This window comes from Piliocolobus tephrosceles, chromosome 17 (genome assembly GCF_002776525.5).
Source record: "Piliocolobus tephrosceles isolate RC106 chromosome 17, ASM277652v3, whole genome shotgun sequence".
Taxonomy (NCBI): domain Eukaryota; kingdom Metazoa; phylum Chordata; class Mammalia; order Primates; family Cercopithecidae; genus Piliocolobus; species Piliocolobus tephrosceles.
In genome coordinates this window covers 41956283-41984060 of record NC_045450.1, presented here as the reverse complement: position 1 = coordinate 41984060, position 27778 = coordinate 41956283, and the positions used below count along the sequence as shown (strand labels likewise).

The following is a 27778-nucleotide window of genomic DNA, read 5'->3' as shown; positions in this document are numbered from 1 at the left end:
GAAGTGGAGGTTGCAGTGAGCCGTGATTGCGCCACTACACTCTAGCCTGGGCGACAGAGAGAGACTCTGTCTCAAAAGGGGGGAAAAAATACAGACAGGGGTCTTACTGTGTTACCCAGGCTGGTCTCGAACTCTTGGCCTGAAGTTATCCTTTCACCTTAGCCTCCCAAAGTGCTTGGATCAGAGGCAGGAGCCACTGCATCCAGCCCCCGGGACTCTCCAAGAGTCGCTGCGCAGGGCCTGGGCCGAGGGTGCACAGCGCGCAGGAAGCGCCTGGGAGAGCGGTGTCCCCCGCGAGCCATCACCAGTTTATCCCTAGGCGCGGAAGCCACCACGGCTTGGGCGATTTGCCCCGGGGGAGGCCGGCGAAGCGGTCTAGGCTGGTGCTGGCGGAGCCGATTCACGAACCCGGGGTTGTTTACTGGTCCCGGGAGTGGACGCGGCTGCCCACGAACCTGTCGCGGCTGGAGCGGCGGCGGCGAGCAAAGGGTTAAGGGGGCGGCCCTGGTGGCGGGGGCGGGGCCGGGATCTCGGCTGCACCTGGCGCCCCAGGCTCCCGGCCCCGACGCCTCCTGCAGCTCCGGGAGCAGCACCGGGATCGGGAGCCTCGGGGAAGAGCGGCGCGGGAGCCGGCACCCACCGCTGGAGGGGCGGCGACGGCGGCCGGAGCGACCTCGGGAGGCAAGCGGAGCCGCCATGGCCGAGTTCCCGTCGAAAGTGAGCACGCGGACCAGCAGTCCTGCGCAGGGCGCGGGAGTCTCGGTGTCGGCGCTGCGCCCGGACCTGGGCTTCGTGCGCTCCAGCCTTGGGGCGCTCATGCTGCTGCAGCTGGTGAGAGCGCGCGCGGGCCCACTGGGCTGGCCGGGGGCTCCCGGTTCGGCCGGAATGGGTGAGGGACTCCGGCGCTGCGTTCATTCTTCGCGAACCTTGCGCTCCCCACCCGGGCTCACACGCTCACCGAAGCGCTGCGCGTACCCCTAGGACGCTACCCGCACGGACGCCCTCAAGATGGCCCTGCAACCCTGTCACCACGAGACTCCCCCGTGGCTGTCCCTGAGAGTGTCCCTACAGAGTAGGGCCGTCCCACCCCTCCCTTCCCTCCTTTCTCTTTTTCACCCCTCTTTCTGCCCGAACAGTGCCCCCAGCCCTCCACGGAACCCAGTCTGAGGTAAAGTCCACTCTCTAACCACCTTCTGCTCCCAGCGGCTCCGCGTGGCCGCACCCTAGAACATTCCTCATCTAATCTAGAGGGCACATCCGACCCCCCAACACGCACACTCAGGTACTAAACTGTGGGTGCCCGCGCAGGAGCCGGGCTCTTCTAGCTTTCTCTGGGTGACCCGCCAGGTTTCAGCCGGTTTGGCCAGCCCCACGGGGCCTGGATATCGCACCCTGCGCTGGAGGGAGGGGTTTGTGGGTAGCCAGGGACAAGACTCCAAGACTCCTACTCTCTCCCAGAGCCCTGTACAGACCCCAACTGAGGCGGACCCATGGGAACATCCCCCACTCCCAGCCACAGGCCCGGATGTTAGCTGCTGCTTCTGCCACCCTTTCGTGAGGGTCTGGAAGCTGGGTGGGTGCCCTGGGTGGGTGAGGGCCTGATACATTTTCAGAGGACTCTGGTGGATTTGGAGTTGCGCCGGGACCTATTTTCCTTTGCAATCCAGCGAGTGGAGATTTCCCACTGTCTCCTACTGCTGGGTGCTAGCAGGGCTGCCAGGCCCGAGCTGGAGGGCAGGGTGGTCACTTTGGTGCCAGACCCTGGGCTGAGGTCCAGTCTCCCTCCGCTGACCTCTCCAGGTGCGGGCCCACCTCCACCTGGGTCAGTGCTATCTCATTTCAGGATTTCTCAGATCTCTGTGGGCCCCCTCCGCAGCCTCTTAATCATCCTGGCGGGTTTGTTTAAAATTTAGATTATTGGACTCCACCCCCGGAAAAAATGTGCAATTGGAATTTGAATCTCAGGAAGTATAGCCAGAAATCTACATTTTTAACGCTTCTCCCAGAGTTTTTTATTTGTTTCTCTTTTGTTGGGTGGGGGAGAAGATTCTATCTTCTGAGGAAAGAGGTCTAGTTCCTGGAATCATTTAATTCTGCAGATGGGGAGAGCCACTGACCCCGCCACTGCTGGAATGCTCGGCTCTGAGATGGTTGTGAGGGGCACAGCCATGAGCAGCTGCTGAGCCAGGTGCTCAAGGACAGAGAAGTGGTGCAAAAGGGCGGCGGAGGAGAGCAATTCCACAACCAGGAAGGCTTCTTGGAGGAGGTGGTTTTTGAGCAGAGACTTCACTGAAATCTGAGGCAGAGGCAGGGAAAGGATGTTCCAAGGGCAGGGAACAAGTGTGAGCCAAAATGTAGTGATGAGAAAGTTGAATTAATTTGCAGGGAGTAGCCAACAGGTTGGTGGTGCTGGAGTTGAAGCACTTGTTTCTGATGTGGGCAGAAGCCAAGGGCCTTGTGTCATCTCTGCAAGCTACAGGGTCTAGGGTCTGTTGGTGACCTTAAGAGGTTTTGGAACAGAAGCGGAATCTTGCTGGGTGCAGGATGATGACCAGCAAGATCCCTGTGAGGGATCCCTCAGCATGCCTGGTAAAGGGGATCCTGAGGCTGGCCCCTGATGGACAGGAGGATTGCTTGTGGCCAGAAGTTCAAGACCAGCCTGGGCAACATATTGAGACCCTGTCTTTACAAAAAAAGGAAAAAAAAAAAAAAAAAAAAAAGCCAGGCATGGTGGCGTGCACCTGTGGTCTCAGCTACTTGGGAGGCTGAGGTAGGAGGACCCCTTGTGCCTGAGAGTTTGAGGCTACAGTGACTTTGATCGCACCACTGCACTCCAGCCTGGGTGGATGAGACTTTGTCTCAAAAAAAAAAGAAAAGAAAGAAAGAGACTAACAATAGGGGGAATGGAAGGCATTGGAGTAAGAGGAGGATGTTGCTGTGGGCTGCAAGGGTCTTGGTAGCTTCTTCTAGAGAAGGCTTGTGTTCCTGATTGGGGGGTGGGGGCGCATCCCTTGTGGGCTCAGCAATCTAGCCCTGAGCATCTGGGTCCCATTACATAAATGTAGACATTGAGGTCTAGGTAGAAGGACTCACCAGGAGTCCTGTAATAGAGCTTGGCACTTGGGTCTCTTGACTCTCAGGGACTGGGTGTAAGGGAAGTGGGCTCCTTTTGCCCCCTACCTGCAGTGCCTTTGGGAGGATGAGGGTCTCCCATCAGAGTTCTGAAAATGACCTGCACATTTTAGTGCCTTAGAAATCTGCTTGTTGGGGCCAGGTGTGGTGGCTCACGCCTGTAATCCCAGCACTTTGGGAGGCCGAGGCGGGTGGATCACAACGCAGGAGATCGAAAGCATCCTGGCTAACGTGGTGAAACCCCATCTCTACTAAAAATACAAAAAATTAGCCGGGTGTGGTGGCAGGCACCTGTAGTCCCAGCTACTGGGGAGGCTGAGGCAGGAGAATGGCGTGAACCCGGGAGGCGGAGCTTGCAGTGAGCTGAGATCACGCCACTGCACTCCAGCCTGGGCGACAGAGTGAGACTCCGTCTCAAAAAAAAAGAGAAATCTGCTTGTTGGAGAAGCTGCATCCTGATCTGTTTCTCTGGCAACAGATAGTTCTACTGGGTCTGAAATGGGGTATGTGGGCGTTCATCCAACAGGCACCGCCATCTGCTGGGAAGCCATCGTAGCTCCCATCTATCAGGCCAGCACTAGGCTCAGGCCCTTTGCCAAGGGCTTTAGATCCTCTTAGTCGGCCCCATTTTGCAGGTAAGGAAACTGAGGCTCAGAGGTCAGTTCTTTGCCCAAGATCTCACAGCCCTCCTCCACAGGAGTGATTTTTCTGACTTTTCTGGCCCATGGTCTTAATGACCACATGTGGCTTTGCTGCTGCCTTCCCAGGGTTTGTCATGGAGGGAGTGGTGGGGACCCCAGGCCCAGTGCCCACTTTCCAGGAGCTCTTGGTCAGTGAGAGAGGTGCCCAGAGGATGTGCTTCTCTCAGAGGGATCGGAGAAGGCTGCATGGAGCAGGAAATAAATGAGAAGATGGAAGCTAATTCCCCATCAGACCCCTCTGTTTCCCAGGATTTGATGAATGTTCCTGGTGTGCTGGGAGGAAGGGGAGGTGGGTAGAAAAGCCCCCAGGTCCTGGAGAAGGAGATATACTTTTCATTCAGTATCACAATGTGTCCTGAAGAACCAACCTCAGTATTCTTTACAGATGTCTGGTGGTGTTCATTGGTTTATCACTATCCTTATTCCTTGTAGATTCAGAAAGAACACCAAATGGAATATGATATTAAATCACATAAGACAGAAGAGTTAAAGCAATGTGTCTTTAAAAGCTGGTAGTGTGAAGGGGAGAATTGATTTGCAGCAAGTTTGAGGCTGTTGATTCTTTGTTGAACTTCCTAGCAGCCTAGGCAAAAAGGGAAACGAAGAATCTATGCAGATAGCCTCTAAAAAAGGAGGCAGGTCTTTGTTTTTTTATTTTATTTTTTCTGACCAACGGATTCATGTCACAAGGCATGCAAGTTTGACTTACAGACAACTCTTTTGGTTAAAAAAAAAAAAGGCCTCAGTGCTATACATTTTTGTGTGACTCAGGTGGAAGAATGCAGAAGGTGTGGTTATTTGCTTAAGGGGAGCTCCCAAAGCCTTTTTACAATGAGTATAAAGTAGTGCTATTAGGTGCCCATCTCTTATTTTTTCAAGCCTCCCCAAGCCGTGGGGAGAAGGATGATCTTATCTGGATTTATTAGTAAGCAAATAGGCTCAGAGAGGGTGAGGAACTTGTCCAAGGTCACACAGGATAGAGTGACAGCTTGGCTTTGCACTTTTATCTGGAAATCCAAAACCTGACTCTAGCTATGCTTCCTCATGTTGTTTATTTTGGGGGTGTGAAGTTCTAGAGTGCTTTGGAGGGGGAAAAGGGGGACTTCAGGAAGGGAGACTCATCAGGGGCCAAGGCCATCAGAGAGGGCTTCCTGACATAGGAAGGGAGAAGGAAGATCAGGACAGACCAGAGCTTGTACAGAGACCTGTCAGTCAGCAGGCGCCCTTGAGGCCCAGGACGTGGAAGCTGTGTGAATGCCCTGTGGCAGTAAGGCCATTTGGTTTGGTACCTTCTGTCCTTCCATTTTGCCCCACCTCCTGGGATTGGGGGTGGCCACACAATTCCCACTTAGGTGAATAACAGATCAAAACCTCACCTAGCTGGGCAGCTGGCAGGGTGGCACATGCCTGTAGTTCCAGTTACTTGGGAGGCTGAGGCAGGAAGATTGCTTGAGCCTCGGAGTTTGAGGCTGCAGTAAGCCTTGATCACGTCACTGCACTCTAGCCTGGGTGACAGAGTAAGACCCCTACTTTTTTTTTTTTTCCTCAAGACAAGGTCTTGCTCTGTCACCCAGGCTGAAGTGTAGTAGTGTGATCACAGCTCACTGCAACCTCAACCTCCCAGGCTCAGGCGATCCTCCCACCTCAGGCCTCCTGAGTATCTGGGACTACAGGTACATGCCACAATGCCTGGCTAAGTTTTTATATTTTTTGTAAAGATGGGATTTCATCATGGTGCCCAGACTGGTCTCTAACTCCTGGGCTCCAGCAATCCATCTGCCTTGGCCTCCCAAAGTGCTCACAGGTGTGAGCCACTGCACCCAGCCCTCTACTCTTAACAATAACAACAACAACAACAACAAAAAAAAACAGAAGAGAAGGCTGAGGCAGGAGAATCGCTTGAACCCGGGAGGCAGAGCCCTTGCAGTGAGCTGAGAGCACATCACTGCACTTCAGGCTGGGTGACAGAGCAAGACCTTGTCTCAAACAAAAAAATAAAAATAAAGAAAAAGAAATTAGGTAAATAAAGGAATGAAAAAAATGGACATGGCTTGCCGTGTGCTCATACAGAATATCCCTAAGTGTATTGCCGTGGGGGAAAAGCATGGCTTGGCGCATGCACAGAGAGCACCCATCTGTGATTAAGTGAGGATGTGGGTTTCATGTAGAAATATGCATCCACTCACCCTGGAATGAGACACATGGCATGTGGTTGCCTGGGGTGAGGGCAGCTGTGGGGCGCGGTCAGTCAGGGATGAGAGAGATTGCATTTTCATGATTACCCTTTCTACCATTGGAGTGCTTTGTATTATGGCTCTGTAATTTTTTTCAAAGAATAAAACAATTCCATCTCCCTAGATCTCCCTAGATCTCCCTGATCTTCCATCTCCCTAGATCTCCATGATCTATGGGGTGGCATGGAGAGTGTTGATGGGAACACAGGCCTGGACGCTGAGAGCCTTGGGTTCAACTGGCTCTGTTCCTTTCTGGCTGCGTGATCGTGGGGGAATTCCCGAATTTCCCTGAGCCTCACTTCCTTGTCTGTCAGATGGTGGTGGCAGGATCTAGATCATGCCTGCAAAGAGCTAGCCTAGCCCTGTATGTGGGAATGAAGGACAGTTTGGATTCACAGGGTTATAGGATCCGTGGGTTCTTATGCAAGCATAAGAGGTCCCTTTGCAGCATCTCCAACATGAACTTGCATGCTTCCAGAGGCAGAGAGCTCAGTTCTTCTTAAGGCACCCTGCTCCATCCTTGGGCACTTGGGAGTGTTGGAAAGTTCTTCCTTATGGTGATATCGGCTCTGTCTCCAGCCCCAGGAGGCAGACCAGCTCCTCTGCAGATGGAGGGCAGGGCAGGGACTGAAAGTCAGCTCTGGTCTCCAGGAAGGGGCTGCCTAGATGAGATTGTTGGAATCTGAGAGAGGTGTGAGCAGGGCTTGGTCACACTGGGATTGCAATGTCTGAGACTCGCAGGGCCTCCCTTAGCACTGAGATTTGTGGGTGGTTCAGTCTTTTTAGTACAGCATTCCAGGCTCCGCATACCCAGTATCTTCATCCAACCCAGCTCCGCTGCACAGAGCAATAAATGCCTTGTATTGTTAATTCCCCTGACACTCCCCACTTACTGCCACGGGGGAAGTATTGAGTGTTTGGGAATTAATTTGTAATTACATTTTGAATATATGAATACATTCTCCTCACAAAATAAAAACCTGTACAGATTACGCTAAAGCTGTAGTTGGATTACCCATCTCTGTCCCTAAGGGGACAACTATTTGGGGTGTTTCTAGTCTTTTTTCCTGTGCATTTTTGAACACATTGATGGTTTTATTCTGTATCCTTGGTTCAGCAAGTTGCTTTTCTCATACTCAGTGCATCTGAGAGCTCTTCATGTGCTCTGTCGTCCAGGCTGGAGTGCAGTGGTGTAATCTACGCTCACTGCAACCTCTGCCTCCCGGGTTCAAGCGATTCTCCTGCCTCAGCCGCCCGAGTAGCTGGGACTACAGGTGTCTGCCACCACACCCAACTAATTTTTGCATTTTAGTAGAGATGAGGTTTCATCATGTTGGCCAGGCTGGTCTTGAACTCCTGACCTCAGGTGATCCACCTGTCTCGGCCTCTCAAAGTGCTGGGATTACAGGCATGAGCCAGTGCGCCCCGCCACTCTTCATGTTCTGAGACTTGTCTTCCTTCCTTGTAAACTGTTGTGGAGTAACCCATAGTGTCCCGGTAGCCTCTGCTCATTTAGCTGTTTCTCTACTGATGGAATTGTTTTATTCTTTGAAAAAAGTTACAGAGACATAATACAAAGCACTCCAATGGTAGAAAGGGTAATCATGAAAATGCAATCTCTCAGGCCGGGCGCGGTGGCTCAAGCCTGTAATCCCAGCACTTTGGGAGGCCGAGACGGGCGGATCATGAGGTCAGGAGATCGAGACCATCCTGGCGAACACGGTGAAACCCCGTCTCTACTAAAAAAATACAAAAAACTAGCCAGGCGTGGTGGCTGGCGCCTGTAGTCCCAGCTACTCGGGAGGCTGAGGCAGGAGAATGGCGTAAACCCAGGAGGCGGAGCTTGCAGTGAGCCGAGATCGCGCCACTGCACTCCAGCCTGGGCGACAGAGCAAGACTCTGTCTCAAAAAAAAAAAAAAAAGAGAAAATGCAATCTCTCTCATCCCTAACTGACCACGCCCCACAGCTGCCCTCACCCCAGGCAACCACATGCCATGTGTCTCATTCCAGGGTGAGTGGATGCATATTTCTACATAAAACCCATGTCCTCACTTAACCACAGATGGGTGCTCTCTGTGCATGCGCCAAGCCATGCTTTTCCCCCACGGCAGCACACCTAGGGATATTCTGTATGAGCGCACGGCAAGCTGTGTCCATTTTTTTCATACCTTTATTTACCTAATTTTCTTTTTCTTTTTCTTTATTTTGTTTTGTTTGAGACAAGGTCTTGCTCTGTCACCCAGCCTGGAGTGCAGTGATGTGATTTCACTGCAAGGGCTCTGCCTCCTGGGTTCAAGCAATTCTCCTGTCTCAGCCTCTTAAGGAGCTGGGATTACAGGCCTGGCTAATTTTTATATCTTTAGTGGAGGTGGGGTTTCACCTTGTTGGCCAGGCTGGTCTCAAACTCCTGACCTCATGTGATCCGCCCACCTCAGCCTCCCAAAGTGCTGGGATTATAGGCGTGAGCCACCGCACCCAGCCCCTAATTTTTTTAATAGGTAATGTATTTACAATGCTCAAGAATAAAATAAAGTGGGAAAGAGTACAGTGAAAAAATCTCTGTTCCTTTTTGGTTACAGTTGACTCCTTCATGCCTACTCTCAGTTTCCTATATCCCATTTTAAGACTTTCTTTAAGGAGATCTATGCAAATGTGGCTCTAGATTCCTGTCTCTCCTCAGTTTATATACTCTCCCCAAGATATATAGTCTAGCCACATCCTTCTGCACTTTTTCTTTTACACTTAAAAAATGAATCTTGGGGGTCCTTTTGTCTCAGTGTGTGGAGTGCAATTGCTTCTTTCTTTGTGGCTTCTGTAGTGTTCCATCATGCAGCTGTGGTGTGACTGTGTGGTCAGTCCCTTTGTTGACCGACACGTTGGGTTTTCCATTCCTTTGCTATTGTGCACCCTGCTGCAAGAAATGCCACCAAGTGCATCTGTATGATACATTTCCAGAAGTGGGACTACTGGGTGGGAGGGTATGTGCATTTGGGATTGTGATGTAGATTGCCAAATGCCTTCCGGAGAGGTCACACCCTTCCTGCCCGCAACAGCATGCCTCCTGGAAGGTTCCTGTTCCCACAGCCTCCCAACATGGTGATTTAACACACTTCTGGATGTGCCCCAATCTAATAGACCAAAATGATAGGTCAATGTAGTATCATTTTCATTTCTCTTTCTTTTTTTTTTTTTTGAGACGGAGTTTTGTTCTTGTTGCCCAGGCTGGAGTGCAATGGTGCGATCTTGGCTCACTGCAACCTTTGCCTTCCAGGTTCAAGCAATTCTCCTGCCTCAGCCTCCCAAGTAGCTGGGATTACAGGTGCCCACCACTAAGTTCGGCTAATTTTTGTAATTTTAGTAGAGATGGGGTTTTGCCATGTTGGCCAAGCTGGTCTTGAACTCCTGACCTCAGGTGATCTGCTGCCTTAGCCTTCCAAAGTGCTGGGATTACAGGCATGAACCATGATGCCCAGCTAATTTTTATATTTTTAGTAGAGACAGGGTTTCACCATGTTGGCCAGGCTGGCCTCAAACTCCTGACCTCAGGTGATCTGCCTGCCTCAGCCTTCCAAAGTGCTGGATTGGTCCCTCCTGTTTGTCCAATGGGGAGAGGCCAGGGTGGTACCCCAGGGTCTCACAGGGAGTTGTGGGCAGGGAGACAGGTCAAAGGTAAGGCAGAGCCCAAAGCCTGAGCTGCTAGGGAACAGACCCAGGCCTGTTCTGGGATGTTCCAGCTTTTATTTGGGGCTGGGGTCAGATACCAGATGAGCTTTTTCACATCTGCCACTCTGTGTGAGGGTGGCAGGATGGGAGCACTGTCCCCCTAACTTTTTTTTTTTTCTTTTTTTTTTTTGAGACGGAGTCTCGCTGTGTCCCCCAGGCTGGAGTGCAGTGGTGCTATCTCAGCTCACTGCAAGCTCCGCCTCCCGAGTTCATGCCATTCTCAGCCTCCCGAGTAGCTAGGACTACAGGTGCCCGCCACCACGCCCTGCTAATTTTTTGTATTTTTTAGTAGAGATGGGGTTTCACCATGTTAGCCAGGATGGTCTCCTTCTCCTGATCTCATGATCCGCCCGCCTCAGCCACCCAAAGTGCTGAGATTATAGGCGTGAGCCACCGTGTCCAGCGCCCACCCCCTAACTTTTTTTTGAGACAGGCAGGGTCTCACTCTGTCACCCAGGCTGGAGTGCAGTAGTGTGATCATGGCTCACTGCAGCCTCGACCTCCCGGGCTCACATGATCCTCCTGCCTCAGCCTCCCAAGTAGCTGGGACCACAGGCATGTGCCACGATGCCTGGCTAATTGGCTAATTTTTTTGTTTTGTTTTGTTTTGTTTTAGAGATGGGGATCTTGCTTATGTTGCTCAGGCTGGTCGCAAATTCCTGGGCTCAAGCGTTCCTCCTACCTCAGCCTCCTAAAGTGCTGGGTTTGCAGGTACGAGCTCCCCTTCCCCTGTCACCCAGGATGTGGGGACACTCCCCTGGAGACTACTTTATTTGAAGAGAGCATTACTGCTCTTGAGGCCAGAGCTGAGAGGGGGCAGTGGCAGAACTTGAACCCAGGGCAACTGGGATAACAAGAAGTTTATAGTCTCAGCACCCCAAGGCCACCTCATCCTTCCATCGGCCCCTCCAGAGAAAGAACCAGCTGCTGTTGGGAGCATATAGAGCTTCACCAGCCCCGTGTACCCTGGTCTTGGCCTGCTGGAGGAATGGGAGGTGCTAAAGTGAGGGTCTTCCTCTCTCCCTGGACTTCCTGCGACGCTGGTTCTACACCCACTGCTGGCACTGATGTTCTGGGTGACATGAACATCAGGGGCCTGGCAAGGTAGCTGTGGGGGCGGGGATTGGAGGGAATGAATGCAGGGCTCCACCTGGGACTTTACAAGGAGGGTAAGGCCTTCCTGGGAACACTCTGTGTAGCTGGAGGGGCCTGGGTGCTGGGGAGGCACGGGTAGGCTTTGTGGGGTAGGCCTAGGAGACCCTGGGAAGGAGGGAGGAAGCAGAGAAGGGGACCTGCAGGCAGGGAGCTCTGAGTTTCTGAGATCCCACCTGCGAGTGCTGCCACCTGCTCTGGGAGCCAGAGAGGGCCTTGGAGTGTCACTCAAGAGGCCCCCACCTGCCTTCACACACCTGAGGGCTGCCTGTGGAGGGAGGACCTGCTTGGTCTGACCAGAGGGCAGAATGGGGTAGGAATAAGTAGGGGGCAGTTTGAGTTCAAGTTGAGAAGACATTTTTTCTTTTCTTTTCTGTTCTTTCTTTTTTTTGAGACGGAGTTTTGTTCTTGTTGCCCAGGCTGGAGTGCAATGGCACGATCTTGGCTCACTGCAACCTCTGCCCCAGGTTCAAGCAATTCTCCTGCCTCAGCCTCCCAAGTAGCTGGGATTACAGGTGCCCGCCACCATGCCCATCTAATTTTTTTGTATTTTTAGTAGAGATGGGGTTTCACCATGTTAGCCAGGCTGGTCTGGAACTCCTGACCTCAGGTGATCCACCTGCCTCGACCTCCCGAAGTGCTGGAATTACAGGTGTGAGCCACTGCGCCCAGCTGGGAAGACTTTTCTAAAGCCCTAAGGGGAGACCTCACAGCAAGGATGCAGTGGTAGTGGCTCCTTGGCTGCAAGTACACATGGGGGCTGCAGGACCTTGCTGGGGTTCTAGGGGTGGCTCAGCCACCAGGGTACGTGTGCTGCAACCTCTTCTGCCTTTGGCATTGAAGTGCTCTCTGCTCTGAGACCCGGGACTCAGAAATAACAGATGATATGTTGAATGCCTTGGAGGAGGACCAGGTCTGAGCCCTCACCTCCAGCATCGTCCTCCTGCCATAGCCCCAGGAAGCAGGGCCCATGCGGGAGGTGGGGGTGGGGTGGTTGTGGCCTGGGGTGGGGACGACCCTGGCTGCCAGGCTCCCCACTGTGTTCCCAGGGCCTAGAACAGCGCCTGGCACAGTTTGTTTAATGACTGAATGACTCTGTTTGGTGACTTATATGCTCATTTTTCTTATGACAAAAGAGAGCTTAGGGCTGTTCAGTACTGCCCAGGTCTAGTGGATCTGGGGCTGGGTTCCGAGTCTGCTGTCGCCTTCCTGGAGAGCAGGGATGACTCCAGGATCCTTGAATGCTGGAGTGCGTGGCACGGGAATTCCAAGGTGCCCTCCCCTTCGCACAGGCAGGGGGTGGTGTGTGGCTGTGTTGTGGCCAGCTCAGGCGCCCGGAGCCTCTGTCCCCTGCCCCTTTGTCTCGTGTGATACAATGGGTGGCTTTTTGTCCCCATAAAGTCCCTTTCACTGTAGAGAGAAGGGCCAGAGCGGGGGTGGGGGCCGAGCCTGGCCAGGCTGAGTTCTGAGTGTCCTTGGCTTGCCCAGATGTGTCCCCAGTGAGGGGGACCCCAGAAAGGGTTTACTTTGCCACCCTGGGTGTGCGTTTCCTGGATGGAGCAGTGGGGAGAGAGAGGCTGGAGCTGGAGAAGGACTCGGGGGCCTGGAAAGCACTCGGGGGCCATGGATGGACTTGGGGGTGGGGGAAGGACTCGGGGGCTGTGGATGGACTCGGGGGCTGGGGATGGACTCGGGGGCTGGGGATGGACTCGGGGGCCGGGGAAGGACTTAAGGGCCAGGCAAGGACTCGGGGGCCAGTAAAGGACTCGGGGGCTAGAAAAGGGGGTTGTGGATAGACTTGGGGACTGTGGATGGACCCGGGGGCCATGGAAGGATTCGCTGCCTTGGCCCCTTTGGCCATCACATTGTTTCTAAAACCTTTGGTTCAGTCACCTATGTTTAAAAAACTGATTTTTGCCAGGTGCGGTGGCTCACGCCTGTAATCCCAGCACTTTGGGAGGCCAAGGCAGATGGATCACCTGAGGTCAGGAGTTTGAGACCAGCCTGGCCAATATGGTGAAACCCTGTCTCTACCAAAAATACAAAAATTAGCCGGGCATGGTGGTGGCGTGCACCTGTAATCCCCGCTACTTAGGAGTTTGAGGCAGGAGAATGACTTGAACCCAGGAGGCAGAGGTTCCAGTGAGCCAAGATTGTGTCACTGCGCTCCAGCCTGGGCAACAAAGTGAGACTCCATCAAATAAATACATACATAAATAAATAAATAAATAAATAAATAAATAAATAGCTGGTTTGCACATAAAATCCAGACTTCTAGTGTCTCTTGAAAAATTAGAAACTTTGGTCACCCCAGGCCTGCATTCCCAGCAGCCACTCCAGGGACTCCCCATCCCACTGTAGTCATTCCTGTGACCTGCCAGCCCTGGCAGCTGCTGAGCTTAAGCCTTGGAGTGTCCTCCAGGCCCCGGCTGCCTTCCTGCCTCATGGCTCCCCTCTCTGGGATTTCCCTCCCCCATCCCCGGACTGTCTCACAGCCTTCACTACTGCTCATGACTGCTATGGCTTTTAACATTTTCTTTCACATAGGTTCATATGTATGACACACCTGTGAGGTGACCCGGTGTCCCCCTAGGGCCCCCATACCCTAATTCCCTCACTTGTCAGATGAGGAAACAGACCAGAAAGGTTAGGTGACTCCCCCAAGGCCACAGAGTGAGCCCACAAAGGTCTGACACTACCCCGGAAGTGAGGAGAGTGAAAAGAGTTGGGGTGACTGTCTTTGCATGACAGTTAGCTCAGTGCCCATAGGGTTGGTCGAACCCCTCCCTTTGGGGCCCCTGGAGGAGGCCCATGTTCAGGAGTGTTAACCTCAGGCCGCGGGGAATCTCAGAGATCAGTGAGCCAAACCTCCCTGCTTCCACTGTGCCAAGGGGTGAAGGGGTCTGCCCAGGGCCCCTCAGCCTCTGAGGAGCTGAGAGAGTGCAGCTCCAAGGGAGATCTGAGGGCGGGCTGGATTTCTGAGGCCTCCTGTGGGAGCACCACTGCCTTATCTGTCAGGTGGGTGGGGCTGGCATGGGTGTGGGTCCTTATCTGTGCCCGGGCTGTGCCTGGTACTTGAATGTGGATACCGTCATTCTCTCAGTGAGGCCTCACACTCCTGAGGGGCCGCACACACCATGGCGAATGCAGGAAAGTAGGCCCAGGGTGCTGACTTGAAAAGCCATGTTCTTAACCCCTCAGGGTGATCATGACACCTGGCCATGTTGAATATTAAGCCTATGCTGGTTGCCGGTCTAAGTACCTTCTTCAAAACTACCACAGGGCCCAGGCAGGAGGATTGGTTAAGCCTAGGAGTTCTAGGCTAGCCTGGGCAACACAGGGAGACCCCACCTCTACAAAAATTAAAAATAACTAGGTGTGGTGATGCATGTCTATAGTCCCAGCTACTCGGGAGGATGAGGTGGGAGGATCGCTTGAGCCCAGGAGGTCGAGGCTGCAGTGAGCTGCAGTAGTGCCATTGCACTCCAGCCTGGGTGACGAAGTGAGACCCTGTCTCAAAAACCAAACCAAACCACCCTAGGCGATAGACACATTTTGAAGATGAAGGAAGATGAAGACTAAGGCACAGAGAGGCTAAGCCACTTGCCTGAGGTCACACAGCTAGTAAAGTTGGCAGGGTCAGAGCGTGAACTCAAGGGGTCGATACACCACCCCTCCAACAGAACCGATGCCAGTGTCACTCAGGTAAACAAGGTTATGACACCCATCCACAGATTCAGAGAGCAGCTGAGAAAAACCTATTCATTTTCTGGGGCTGCCGTAACAAAGTTCCACAAACAGGGAGGCAGAAATGTATTGTCTCAGTTACTGAAATCAAGGTGTTGGCAGGGTTGCTTTCTTCTGGGGTTTCTGAGGGAGAGTCTGTCCCATGTCCCCCTCCTGGCTTCTGGTGGTGACCGGCAAGCCTTGGTGTGCCTTGGCTTACAAATGCATCACTCTCATCTCTGCCTCTGTCTTCACATGGCAGTCTACCCCTGTGGCCTCTGTGTCCACATTTCTCTTACAAGGACACCGGTTATTGGATTAGAGATGCCCCCAATCCAGTATAACCCCCCTAATTTGAGCATGTCTGCAAACACTGTTTTCTTTTTTTTCTTTCTTTCTTTCTTTTTTTTTTTTTTGAGATGGAGTTTTGCTCTTGTCACCCAGGCTGGAGTGCAGTGGCACGATCTCAGCTCACTGCAACCTCTGTCTCCTGGGTTCAAGCAATTCTCCTGCCTCAGCCTCTCAAGTAGCTGGGATTACAGGTGCGTGCCACCATGCCTGGCTAATTTTTTTTATTTTTGGTAGAGGCGGGGTTTCACCATGTTGGCCAGGCTGGTCTTGAACTCCTGACCTCAGGTGATCCGCCTGCATCAGCCTCCCAAAGTGCTGAGATTACAGGCGTGAGCCACTGCGCCAGGCCTTGTTTTGTTTTGTTTTGTTTTGTTTTTGAGACAGAGTCCCGCTCCGTCCCCCAGGCTGGAGTGCAGTGGTGCGATCTCAGTTCACTGCAACCTCCGCCTCCTGGGTTCAAGTGATTCTCCTGCCTCAGCCTCCTGAGTAGCTGGGACTACAGACACCCGCCACCATGCCCAGCTAATTTTTGTATTTTTACTAGAGATGGGTTACTCCATATTGGCCAAGCTGGTCTCGAACTCCCGTCCTTAACTGATCCATGCGCCTCAGGCTCCCAAAGTGCAGGAATTACAGGTTTGAGCCACCACGCCTGGCCAGACCCTATTTTCAGATAAGGCCACATTCCCAGGTACTAGGGGTTAGAACTTGAACATACTTTGGGGAACACATTGCAAACCACAACAAGAGATGAGAAAAAACTTCCCTCAGAGTCATTGAAGGGCACACGCCCTGCAGGAACCTGGCCTGTCTGGCTGTCAGTGTTGGCAGCTTCTGGGAAAACTGTAATGACAGGGTTTCGCCGGAGCGAGGAGTGCCGCTTGGTCGGGCATCTGTGATGAATCTTCTCTGATCCTGCAGGTGGTTTTAACAAAAACATCTCTTCGTTACCCAATTGTTTGGAAATTCTTTGAAGATGCAAAGTCCTTTTTGACACTGTAGTCTTCATATATAAAAAAAGTTCCTAATCCAAATTCTTCAGGTTTTCAGAAAAGCAAAAAAAAAAGGCCCTGTGCCCTTGAGATTTCCAGACAGTTCCCTTTGTTTATCTGCAGGACCTGTCTGGGGAGGCATGGCAGGGACCGCAGAGAGCTAGGAAGGAGGGGAGGATGTGGTTTGCCTGTGTGTGTAGGGGAGAGAGACTTAGATGTTGGAGTAGACACCTCCAGAGAAACTCAGGGACAGATGAACACATAAGCAAGAGAGACCTACAGGGCCCAGAGGTGACGGCATAGAGTTCTGTTCCCAGATACTCACATGGCACCCTCCCTGCCCCTCCGTCACCTCCCTGGGTTTTTGCCTATCATCACCTTCCCAGTGAGATCTTTCTTGGCCCCTTATCCAGAATTGCAACCATGACCCCGTTGCCACCCCCATTCCCCTTCTCCATAGACATTTGTTAAATGTATGAACCCAGAGAGATGCCCACAGTGAGGCCTGTGTTGGGTGCCCTGTCCTGAGCAGGGTCTCTCTGGAGGGACTGGGCTGGGGGCTCAGGGACCAGGAGAAACCAGTCTGTGTGGTTCAAATACAGGAACGAACCTTCCTTGTTCTAGGGCAGAAACCGAGGCGGCTCCCCAGGCACAGAGCCAGGCAGCACAGCCAGAAGAACGCCAGAAATTCCCACTGCTTATCCTCCAGCTTCATCTGGACGCTGCGTTCGCTGATCTGGAAACCAGGGGTGGGGCTGGAGCACAGGGCAGGGCAGGGCAGGGACGGGGGGAGCCTGGGTGCCCAGCCCAGCCTGGCTCTTGGAGCCAGCTGAAGTGTCCTCATTTTTTACACTTCACTAAATAACTCATAGTAGCGCAGGTTCCAGGGAAGCACAGATCTGGGTTCCTGCCCTTCCCTATCCTTTTAAAATTTTTATTTATTTTTTGAGATAGGGTCTCTGTCACCCAGGCTGGAGTGCAGTGGTGCGATCATAGCTCACTGCAGCCTTGACTTCCCGGGCTCCATTGATCCTCCCACCTCAGCCTCCCAAGTATCTAGGACCACAGGCACATGCCACTATGCCCAGCTAAATGTTATATTTTTGGTAGAGATGGGGTTTTCCCATGTTGCCCAGGCTGGTCTCGAACTCCTGAGCTCAAGTAATCCACCCACCTCAGCCTCCCAAAGTGCTGGGATTACAGGTGTGAGCCACTGCACCCGGCCTCCTGCCCTGTCATTTACCCACAGTCACCACAGGCACATCGCCTCCTGAGATTCCCTTTGGAAGATGGGGATAACAAACAGAACATTTGAGGAGGGTCTGGTGATGGAGAAATCAATGAGATGTGTCTGGCACAGAGTGGGAGGGCATTGAGGGGCTATTGTGGCCTAGGCTGTGAGTCACGGGACAGGTGATTGATAGGCGTATGATAGTGGAAACCTGAATTGGTCTTTTCTTGATTTTTGGTCCATTGCATTTTCTGACTTTCCTTTAGTTAGTTGGAAGCAGGCAACACAGTGGCAGCAGAGGCCCATAAAGAATTGGCTTTCAATGAAAAAGTAATTGTTTATCCAGGACACGCCCAGTTCTCTCCTGGAGAAGGGACAGAGGCGTGCTGCCTGAAGTGTTTGTTCTCCTTCAGAACACTGGCCTCCTCCCCGGCTCTGGGGGTTCGTGGCTTCTCCAGGTGTGGCTGTTGTGAGACATCTTGCCCTGGGTCCACTCTGGTAAGGCCTCTGCCCCCAGCTTGGTGTGTGACAGCGGTGTGCGGCTCCGCCCTGGCTTCCTCACCTGCCTACCCTTACCTGGCCTGCTTGTGGCGGTGAAAGGAGAGTGCTGAGGGGCAGCAGAGGCTGGCAGGGTGCTGAGTGTGTGTGGGGGATGGGTCCCTGGAGCTTCACCCCAGTGTGGGGAGGAGCAGTTGCTGAGCCTTGGAGAGAGGGACACTTTCCCTGGGCCTCCTACTTTGGGCTGAGCCCCTTACTTGGGTTGGGGGGCGGGGCAAGGCCAGGGGCAATTCACAGATGGACACCTGCTTCTTATTATTTCGTTAATTTAATTTTAATTTTACTTAATTTTAATTTTATTTATTTTAGTTTATTTTGAGAGTCTTGCTGTTGCTCAGGCTGGAGTACAGTGGCACAGTCATGGCTCGCTGTAGCCTCAACCTCCCAGGTTCAAGCGGTCCTCCCCCCTCAGCCTCCCGAGTAGCTGAGACCACAGGCACACCACCACCACACCCGGCTAATTTTTAAATTATTTGGTAGAGATGGGCTCCCTGTATATTGCCCAGGATGGGGTTTTGAACACCTGGGCTCAAGCAATCCTCCTACCTCGGCCTCCCCAAATGCTGGGATTACAGGCATGAGCCACCACACCCCGCCCCCCGCTTCCTCTTTTTTTTTTTTTTTTTTTTGAGATGGAGTCTTGCTTGACGCCCAGGCTGGAGTGCTGGAGTGCAGTGGCGCGATCTCGGCTCACTGCAAGCTCCGCCTCCTGGGTTCACACCATTCTCCTGCCTCAGCCTCCCGAGTAGCTGGGACTACAGGCGCCCGCCACCACGCCCGGCTAATTTTTTGTGTTTTTAGTAGAGACGGGGTTTCACCGTGTTAGCCAGGATGGTCTCGATCTCCTGACCTCGTGATCCGCCTGTCTCGGCCTCCCAAAGTGCTGGGATTACAGGCGTGAGACACCGCGCCCGGCCATCCGGGTTCCTCTTTTAATACACAGCACCTGTGCAGGGCAGGGTTCTGATCTCTGTCACGGATGAAGAAATAGGATTGTTAGCTCCTAAGCACATTGTGTATTTAGCGTATATTATGTATCGGGCACTGTTGGGCACTGAAGATATAGCAATGAACAAAACCCAGAATCTTCCTCGGAGAGCAGGGAAGGTCAGCGTCACACAGCCACAGGGCTTTTGAATTCCGAGCTCCAGACCCCACCTGCCACTTCCCCATTGGGCCACACCCTTCCTGAGCCAGACCCTTGGGGGATGGGGAGGAGGTGGAGGAAGGAGGGTTGTGAGGGCTGAGGGCTCCCTGGGCCAGCTCAGCTACAGGCGCCCCAGTCTTGTCCCTGGCTTCTGTAGGGATCCATGCAGGAGCTTCCCTTCTGGTCCTCAGTGAGGGTGCTTTTGGGTGGGGTGCCTGGCAGGCACTCCAGCTCTAGCTGTGCCCTGGGCCTGGGGCCCTCAGATGCTCTAGGGGCTGGCGGCACCCCTCAGCTGCTGGAAGCAGCCAGGACTTTCTGTCTCCAAAGCCTAGCAGCCAGAGGAGGGACCCGCTCCGGAACTGCTTCTCTGATCCCACTGACTTGTCCTTGGGTTGGTGGCAAGGTCACTACGCAGCCTTGGTGCCATGTACCTGGGTGCTGACCAGGGGAAAAAGAGGACACTTCTGTATGTGTCTTGATTGGCAATGGAGCCTTTCTCCAAAGCTAGACCCTTGTGTCCTTTCTGTGGCCAGGGATTCCAGAGAGTGCCCTCGTAGAGAAGTGGGGGTGGGTAGGAGGGACTGGGGAGGCCCAGGATGGCCACATCCAAGGTGCCTCTGGGGGGCCTCCAGGAGCTCCCTGGGCCCTGCCTCTGCTGGCCCTTTGCTGGCCCGCACCAGAGACAGTCTGCATGGTGAGTCAGCAAACCTGCCTACAGAGAATTCTCTGTGGCTGTGAGGACTGGGGCCTGTGCAGTCTACCTTGGACTTGTGGAATAATAAAAAAAAAAAAACACTTCTGTTGCAGTCATTTATGTGCATGAACTTGTGGGTCCTCACAGTAGCTCTACGAGGTAGGAATGATCATTATACTCATTTGATAAGCAAGGGTGATTATACACTTGCCCAAGGCCACACAACTGGTAAGGAGAGCCGGGATCGAAGCCAGGCAGCTGGGCTCCAGAGTCCATGCTGTTAGCCACTACCCATGCTCTGCTGGGATGGTCGGGCCCATCCTGCCACGTGGGAATAGCATGACAGTCAGGCCCCTTGGCTTCCTGGAGGCCCAGTTTCACCTGTGAGATGGCAACACCAGTATAGAAGGGCATCTGGGAGAGCCAGAGACGTGGGGTGTCAGGCAGAGGCCCTTGTGATGTTCTCTGCTGGGCCCAGCTGGGAGGGAGGACACAGGGCTGTTGTCTTCCTGCCTCTGGGACTGTGGTGACTTGAACTTTCTTTCAGCAGCTTTTACTAAGCCCCTGGCAGGGCCTAGGTCCTGTGCTGGGTGTGGGGACGCAGCTGTGAGACAGCCACGGCCGTGCCCTCGTGGAGCTCGCAGTCTGGGGCAGGGAACAATTATGGCCCTGGATGGTGGGTGCCTGGGGGGCCCTGTGAGCGCTGACGAGGGCTCTGGGATGCAGGCTGGAGGTGTGGGGGTGTCCTGGAGCACCTGACATCTCAGCTGAGACCTGGAAGAGGAGTGTGAGTACAGGTCAGGGCCCCATTACAGTGGTGTACTGCATGAGCCAAATCAACATTCCTTTTTTAAATTTTTTCTGTTTTTTGAGACAATTTCACTCTGTCTTTAAGGTTGGCTTGTGGTAGCATGATCATGGCTCACTGCAGCTTCTAACTCCTGGGCCCATGTGATCCTCCACTTCAGCCTCCTGAGTAGTTGGGACCACAGGTGCACACCACCATACCTGGCTGACTATTCTTTATTTATTTGAGATGGATTTTCGCTTTTGTCACCCAGGCTGGAGTGCAGTGGCGTGATCTCAGCTCACTGCAACCTCTGCCTCCCAGGTTCAAGCAATTCTCCTGCCTCAGCCTCCCAAGCAGCTGGGATAACAGGCATGCACCACCACGCCTGGCTAATTTTTGTATTTTTAGTAGAGACAGGCTTTCACCATGTTGGCCAGGCTGGTCTCGAACTCCTGACCTCAGGTGATCCGCCCACCTCAGCCTCCCAAAATGCTGGGATTACAGGTATGAGCCACTGCACCCAGCCTTAATTTTTCTGTAGAGATGGGGACTTGTTCTGTTGCCCAGGCTGGTCTTGAACTCCTGGCCTCCAGCGATTATCACACCGTGGGCTCCCAAAGTGCTGACATTACAGGCATGAGCCACTGTGCCTGGCCAATATTTCTTTGCTAGATGAGAAATGAAACCGCATCTCTGGCCGACCCTGCGCTGTCTGACCCTCCTAGGTGCTGGGGCTGCTGGTGTGGGCGCTGATTGCGGACACCCCGTACCACCTGTACCCGGCCTATGGCTGGGTGATGTTCGTCGCTGTCTTCCTCTGGCTGGTGACAATCATCCTCTTCATTCTCTACCTGTTTCAGCTGCACATGAAGTTGTACATGGTGCCCTGGCCACTGGTGGTGAGTCTGGGTGGGGGTACTGGAAGTGGTGATGACAGGATGTGACTTTCCCTAAAAGAAGTGGCAGGGTATGGGGGGTCTCCTGACATCCTCACTGACCTAAGCTGGTCTGCAGAGCCAGGGGTGGAGGTAAGGATTGACTGGTTCAGGGGTCCAGTTTTTCTATTTTTCCTTCAAAACAGTGTCTCACTATGTACAGACTGGAGTGCAGTGGCTCGATAATGACTCACTGCAGTCTTGAAGCCCTGAGCTCAGGTGATCCTCCCATCTCAGCCTCCCCAGTAGCTAGGACTACAGGCATGTGCCACCATGCCCTGCTAATTTTTTTTTTTTTTTTTGTAGAAGAGGAGGTCTCACTTTATTGCCCAGGCTGGTCTTGAACTCCTGGGCTTAAGCAGGTCTCCCACTTTGGCCTCCCAAAGTTCTGGGAGTACAGGAGTGAGCCACCATGCCCAGCCTAGGCGTACGGTTTTTTGGGGAACCATGAGCCAGGAAGGACACAGGCTTGACTTTGTCCCAGGAGGACAGTAGAAGTGAGGGGCTGTTGAGTGGATTTATAAGAGGCCATGTGGAATCTTAAAAATATTTTTCCCGGCTGGGTGTGGTGGCTCACACCTGTAATCCCAGTACTTTGGGAGGCTGAGGTAGGTGGATCACCTGAGGTCAGGAGTTTGAAACCAGCCTGACCAATATGGTGAAACCCCATCTCTACAAAAAATACAAAAATTAGCCAGCTGTGGTGGTGCACCCCTCTAGTCCCAGCTACTCAGGAGGCTGAGACAGGAGAATTGCTTGAATCCAGGAGGCAGAGGTTGCAGTGAGCTGAGATCGCACCATTGTACTCCAGCCTGGGTGACAGAGCAAGACTCCACCTCCAAAAAAAGAAAAAAATTTTCCTTCTCCGGGTGGTCAGAATTTGTGCCTGTGTTGTGTGGGTTTGTGAGATTCTAGCGGGCCCAGGCAGGCAGCCCTGTGGCTGGAGGCTGGGGGCAAGCTGTCAGATGTTGCCTAGGCCAGGGCCTCAAGTGTGCAGGACAAGCTCGGGCACCCGGCTGCTTGCAGGTGAGGCTCTGAGGCCTGGGAGAGGCTGGTCTCCCCAGGTTTGCCCCAGGACAGTCTTCCCAGGACACAAGGCTGAGAGCGGACATGGGAAGTACCCTGGCCAGACACACAGAAAGCTGCTGGTTTTTTTTTTTCCTCTGACCCGGAAAACCCCTGCAGCTGGGGTCTGAGGCTTTCAGTGAGAAGAGAGGCGAGAAAGGCACATGATTGTAAGACAAGCAAGGCTGGGACTAGGCAGCATTGTTTGGAATTCAATGACTTTTTAAACCGAGGAAACGTGAGTCATCCTCAAGACAGAATGGGTTTGTTAGATCTTGACATCCCTGGCAGAAACAGGCAGCGTTTGCAGGGGTCGCTGGGCTTGCAGGGAAGATTTTGGGGCAAGGAGGCGGCACCCTGATTTCCGGGCTCAGGGTCCACCCCTCCCTCATGTCCCAGGAGCCTCTAACAGAGAAATCTCTGGAGATAAAAGCCTGAGTGTCTCTTAGGTGCAGATCTGGGGCTCCAGCCGTGGCTGTTAATGGAAGGAGGCTCCCTTCTGCCACGATGGCAGGGCATTGCTTCTTGTGCTTCTGGACCCTCAATGAATGGGGCAGAGAGGGCTTAACTCCATCTAGAGAAGGCTGGATTAGCGTGGCCAACTTGGGATTTTCTGGCATGGGGGCTACAGACCCCTACAGGATCCAGGCAAGATATGTGAGTGAATTGGGTCAGGAGGGACCCTGGAGAAGCCAGCATCCATCTGCCCATCGTAAGCTGCCTCTACTCACTTCATCTGTTGCTAGTGGGAGTGCAACCCCCTTGGCGCAGAATCTTTTGGTATCTTAAGATTTCTTTTTTTTTTTTTTTTTTAGACAGAGTCTCACTCACTCTGTCGCTCAGGCTGGAGTGCAGTGGCGTAATCTTAGCTCACTGCAACCTCTGCCTCCTGGGTTCAAGTGATTCTCCCGCCTCAGCTTCCTGTGTTGCTGGGATTACAGGTGTTCACCACCACTCTTGGCTAATTTTTGTGTTTTTATTGGAGACGAGGTTTCACCATGTTGGCCAGGCTAGTCTCTAACTCCTGACCTCAAATGATCTGCCTGCCTTCGGCCTCCCAAAGTGCTGGGATTACGGGCATGAGGCACTGCACCTGGCCAAGATTTTTTTAATATGAAATTTTTACATGAAGTTTTCAGGTTTTCATGAAATCTAATGTTATAATGTTGGTAATTTTTAAAAGGTATATTGGACAAACCGAATGAATGTTTGAGGGCCATGCGTTTGAAGACTGTAAATGGGCTCCTGGGGCCAAGCGTTTGAGATGAGGGATTGGGGCCTGGTTGTCAGCAGAGGGCCCCTTCCTGCCAGTCTGGTTCTGTATCCAGCTGGGAATATCTGGTCCTCCTGGTCCTGACCCTGGCATTTGCTTAGAGCCTCGAGCTTAGGATGTGGCCAAAAGGGAGACAAAGATTCTTCCCCCTGGAGGCAGAGAGGGATGTGAGGCCCAGCCCCAGGACTGGCCACAGAGCCAAACCTTGCAGTGGTACCAGGGATAGCCTGGGCTTGGCCCTGGGCCACACTTGGAGGAGTGGCCTGTGTTTCTTTAGCTGGTACAAAGAGATGGGTCATGGACTGGCCTCTTTCTGTGAGGAATGGGTTTGGCACCGCCCCTACCCCATCACTGAGGCCTTCCTGTCTTTCCCTTTCCCCAGCCTCAGGTGTGTTCATGCTCCCTGCTTAGCAGGCCTCTGGGGACCAGGGCTTGATAGGCTGACCCCTGGAAACCGTGGCCTCTTGGGGCCCTGTTGGTGGGAAAGACCCAGGTGTTTGCGTCCCCTTCCAGTGGCTACTCAAGGGGTGTGCCAGTGGGAACAAAGAGGCCCCAACTGTTGGTCTCCTTGTGTGTCTTTTTTTTGAGACAGGATCTCACTCTGTCGCCCAAGCTGCAGTGCAGTGGTGTGATCATGGCTCACTGCAGCCTCCAACTCCTGGCACCAGGTGACCCTCCCATCTCAGCCTCCCAAGTAGCTGAGATCACACGCATGCGCCACCATGCCTGGCTAACTTTTTTATTTTTTGTAGAGATGGGGCCTACCTATGTTCCCCAGGCTGGTCTCGAACTCCTGGGCTCAAGCGATCCTTCCACTGCAGCCCCTCAAAGTGCTGGAATGACAGGTGTGATTCCACTGTGCCCAGCCTCTCTTTGTGTCTTAAGCCTTTTCTCTCCCTACTCCCTACCCTCATGTCCTGCAGTTAATGATCTTTAACATCAGCGCCACCGTTCTCTACATCACCGCCTTCATCGCCTGCTCTGCAGCAGTTGACCTGACATCCCTGAGGGGCACCCGGCCGTATAACCAGCGTGCGGCTGCCTCGGTGAGTCTGCTTCCCAGGCTCCCTCGGTGGTCTGCAGGGTCTCGGCCCCAGGACTCACGCTGCTTGCTTGGTCTGAGGCCAGGCACCTGTCACCTCCTGAGAAATTGTCACCTGAATGCTCAGTGGGTCTCAGAGGGGAGCTGGGCTGCCTCCAGGCTTCCATAATTAACAGTGGGGAATGATGTGTGGTGGGCAATGGAAGTTTTGGGTTAACTATGTTTTTTTTTTTTTTTTTTTGAGATGGAGTCTTGCTCTGTTGCCCGAGCTGGAGTGCAGTGACGCGATCTTGGCTCATTGCAACCTCTGCCTGTTGGGTTTAAGTGATTCTCCTGACTCAGCCTCCCAAGTAGCTGGGACTACAGGTGTGTGCTGCCATACCAGCTTTTTTTTTTTGAGATGGAGTCTCACGCCCGGCTTATTTTTGTATTTGTAGTAGAGATGGGGTTTCACCATGTTGGCCAGGCTGGTCTTTCGAACTCCTGACCTCGGGTGATCTGAATGCCTCGGCCTCTTAAAGTGCTGGGATTACAGGTGTGAGCTACCACGCCCCGCCTGGGTTAACTATAGAACCTTGTTGTAAATCAACTGTGCCACACTGACTTAGGGTCACGTGCCCCCTTGGAGACTGTGAAAAACTGGATGCTCTTCCACTGACAAGTGCACGTGCAAAAACCTTTTGGTTTAAACCATTCTGGGAGATTCATAGGCTCTCCCGTGAAACCCAGACTCCAGGCCCACGTCAGGTGGCCAGTGAAGTGCCTGCAGTCCCCTCCACGCCTGTCACCCTTCACAACACCAGGCCCTGCACACCATCTCCTCCCAAGATCCTGCGACACCCACAGTGAGGGAGAGGAAGGGACTACCAGTCCCTTTTGACAGACAGGAGGCTCCCGCTCAGAGAGGTTGGACTCTGGGCCTGGAGCCATGGCCAAGCCCAGGGGAGGGCAGGGCCTCGATGGGCACTCATTTGGTTCCTTACTCTTCCTGATGAGGGCAGTTTTGAAATCAGCAAATTCAGTGAGGGGGACAGCGATGGGGAGCTTCTGAATGTGGCTGCGGGTGTTAGTATAGAGGTGTGAACTGGTTCTAGAAAAATTCCTAGGGTGGCCTTTGAATGTTGTCTTTTTAGAACTAAATCCTTGCTAGATGTCCCCTCTGTCACTCTTATCTTGTCCTTCATTGTCCTTATCACAATCTGACAGGCCCCGCCTGTGGTTCTTAGCTGTTTCCCGTGCTTAGAAGGTAATGTTGGCATCCCAGGACCCTGGTGCTCATCAGCTCCATGATAAATAGCTGTGAAATGCATCTGGCTGAGTGTGAGATGGTACAGCTGCCAAAACCCCTCCTGCCTGGCCTGAGATCTGGTTGGAGGTTGTGTCACTGTTACCCTCTTGGTCCTTACATCCTTCTTGCCTCTCTTTCAGTTCTTTGCATGTTTGGTGATGATCGCCTATGGAGTGAGTGCCTTCTTCAGCTACCAGGCCTGGCGAGGAGTAGGCAGCAATGCAGCCACCAGTCAAATGGCTGGTGGCTATGCCTAAACCACCTGTGCCACGGCCCTCTCTGGGGCTGAAGCCGCCGCTGGGTCACAGAGCAGGGTTACCCTGTGAGCCCGAAGCTGGGGAGCCCTGCGCGGAGTCAACCCGAGAGCGACTGCACTTGCTCCTCTCTGCCCATCAGACACAAGCTCTCACAGCACTAAGGAAGCAGGCCCAGGCTGGCAGGCATCTGGGCTTGCAGGAGGCCAACCACTAAGACCTCCTCTCCATCCCCCTTATTCAGTGGAAGGTGACGGGGGATCTGAGGCTGTGTCTCTGCCTTGTCTTTAAATGACTTCAGCGTCCAAGACTGGGGCCTACCCTTCTCATCAGCACTAAATGCACTAACAAGGACTCCTGACCTGCAACCCCAGACCCGCCGTAGTATAAGCCTAACAAGCAACATGTAGCATCTTAGTCTTCGTTCCAGGAGAGCTGAGCAAGCTTATGAAACCACTCTCCTTCCTTTAAACACTGTTCCAACCGACCTCTTCCTGGAGCCAACCTGTAAAAAGTGGGTTATGATTGTTGACAGCATGGTCTTCCCTCCCTGCATTTTAGACATACCAGTTACTGAAAACAAATCAGTTTTAAGTGACTTCTCAATGCTGAAAAGCCTGTCCAGGTTTCCTTCACTTTCCCAAGCCTCTCTCTGTAATACTGCCTTTGGGCGAAGCTAACATCAGTGCTGACCGCCTCCCTGACCCTGCTGACTAGGCACGTGGGACGCGAAGGAGGGAGGGAAGTGAGGCCTTGCCTGGCAAGTTGTCATGTGGTTGGTGGTGACTGTTTTATTTTTTTTAAATAAAAAGATAAGAGAAGTTATTTGGACAAGATGTTGGGGAATCACTTTTGCAGGTGCTTGTAACCTCCAGGAGACCTCAGCTTGACTGTAGAAGATGCCTGCTGTAGGGCAGTTCATGTTCCGGAGTCGTTCAGCACCACCTGCCAACTCTTTGACCAGAGGAAAGCTGCTTTTACTTCCTGCTTGCTGGGTCTAGAACAGTCCTGGTTTATGCTGTTTGTGCTGGCATAAGTAGAATAGCACGGCCTTTTATTCTCACAAGTGATTCAATTTGACAATAACTTAGTCACCCTTGCTTTGAGCAGGTTAGGTGAGCTTACTAAATGAAAGATTTCAATAATATCACCTACCTTGAAGGTCTGTGAAGCTTGGAGGTCATATAATCAAGGTGGCTGGCCATGCTGCCTGCTCAGAGCTGGTAGAGACAGCAGAGGAAAGCAGCCGAGTACTCCTGAGCTTATTTTTCCAAGACCACAGAGCAACGTTCTCTGAACAATAAGGTAAAAGCATTTCTAGGCACCCTCTGTACCCTTTTTATTTGTTATTTGTTATTTTTATTTTTTGGAGATGGAGTCTCACTCTAGCGCCCAGGCTGGAGTGCAATGGCACAATCTTGGCTCACTGCAACCTCCCCCTCCCGGGTTCAAGCGATTCTCCCACCTCAGCCTCCCAAGTAGCTGCGAT

At 52.9% G+C, this 27778-nt stretch overlaps 1 protein-coding gene across 1 annotated transcript; it reads left to right on the top strand.

The window, feature by feature from the left end:
• The first annotated feature begins 528 nt into the window (after positions 1 to 528).
• Positions 529 to 27120, top strand: PLLP (plasmolipin). The gene is made up of 4 exons (XM_023210019.1): positions 529 to 831; positions 21158 to 21331; positions 24629 to 24751; positions 26176 to 27120. The coding sequence occupies exons 1-4, from the start codon at positions 697 to 699 to the stop codon at positions 26290 to 26292; spliced, it is 549 nt and encodes a 182-aa protein (XP_023065787.1). The 5' UTR covers positions 529 to 696; the 3' UTR covers positions 26293 to 27120.
• Positions 27121 to 27778: the final 658 nt, after the last annotated feature.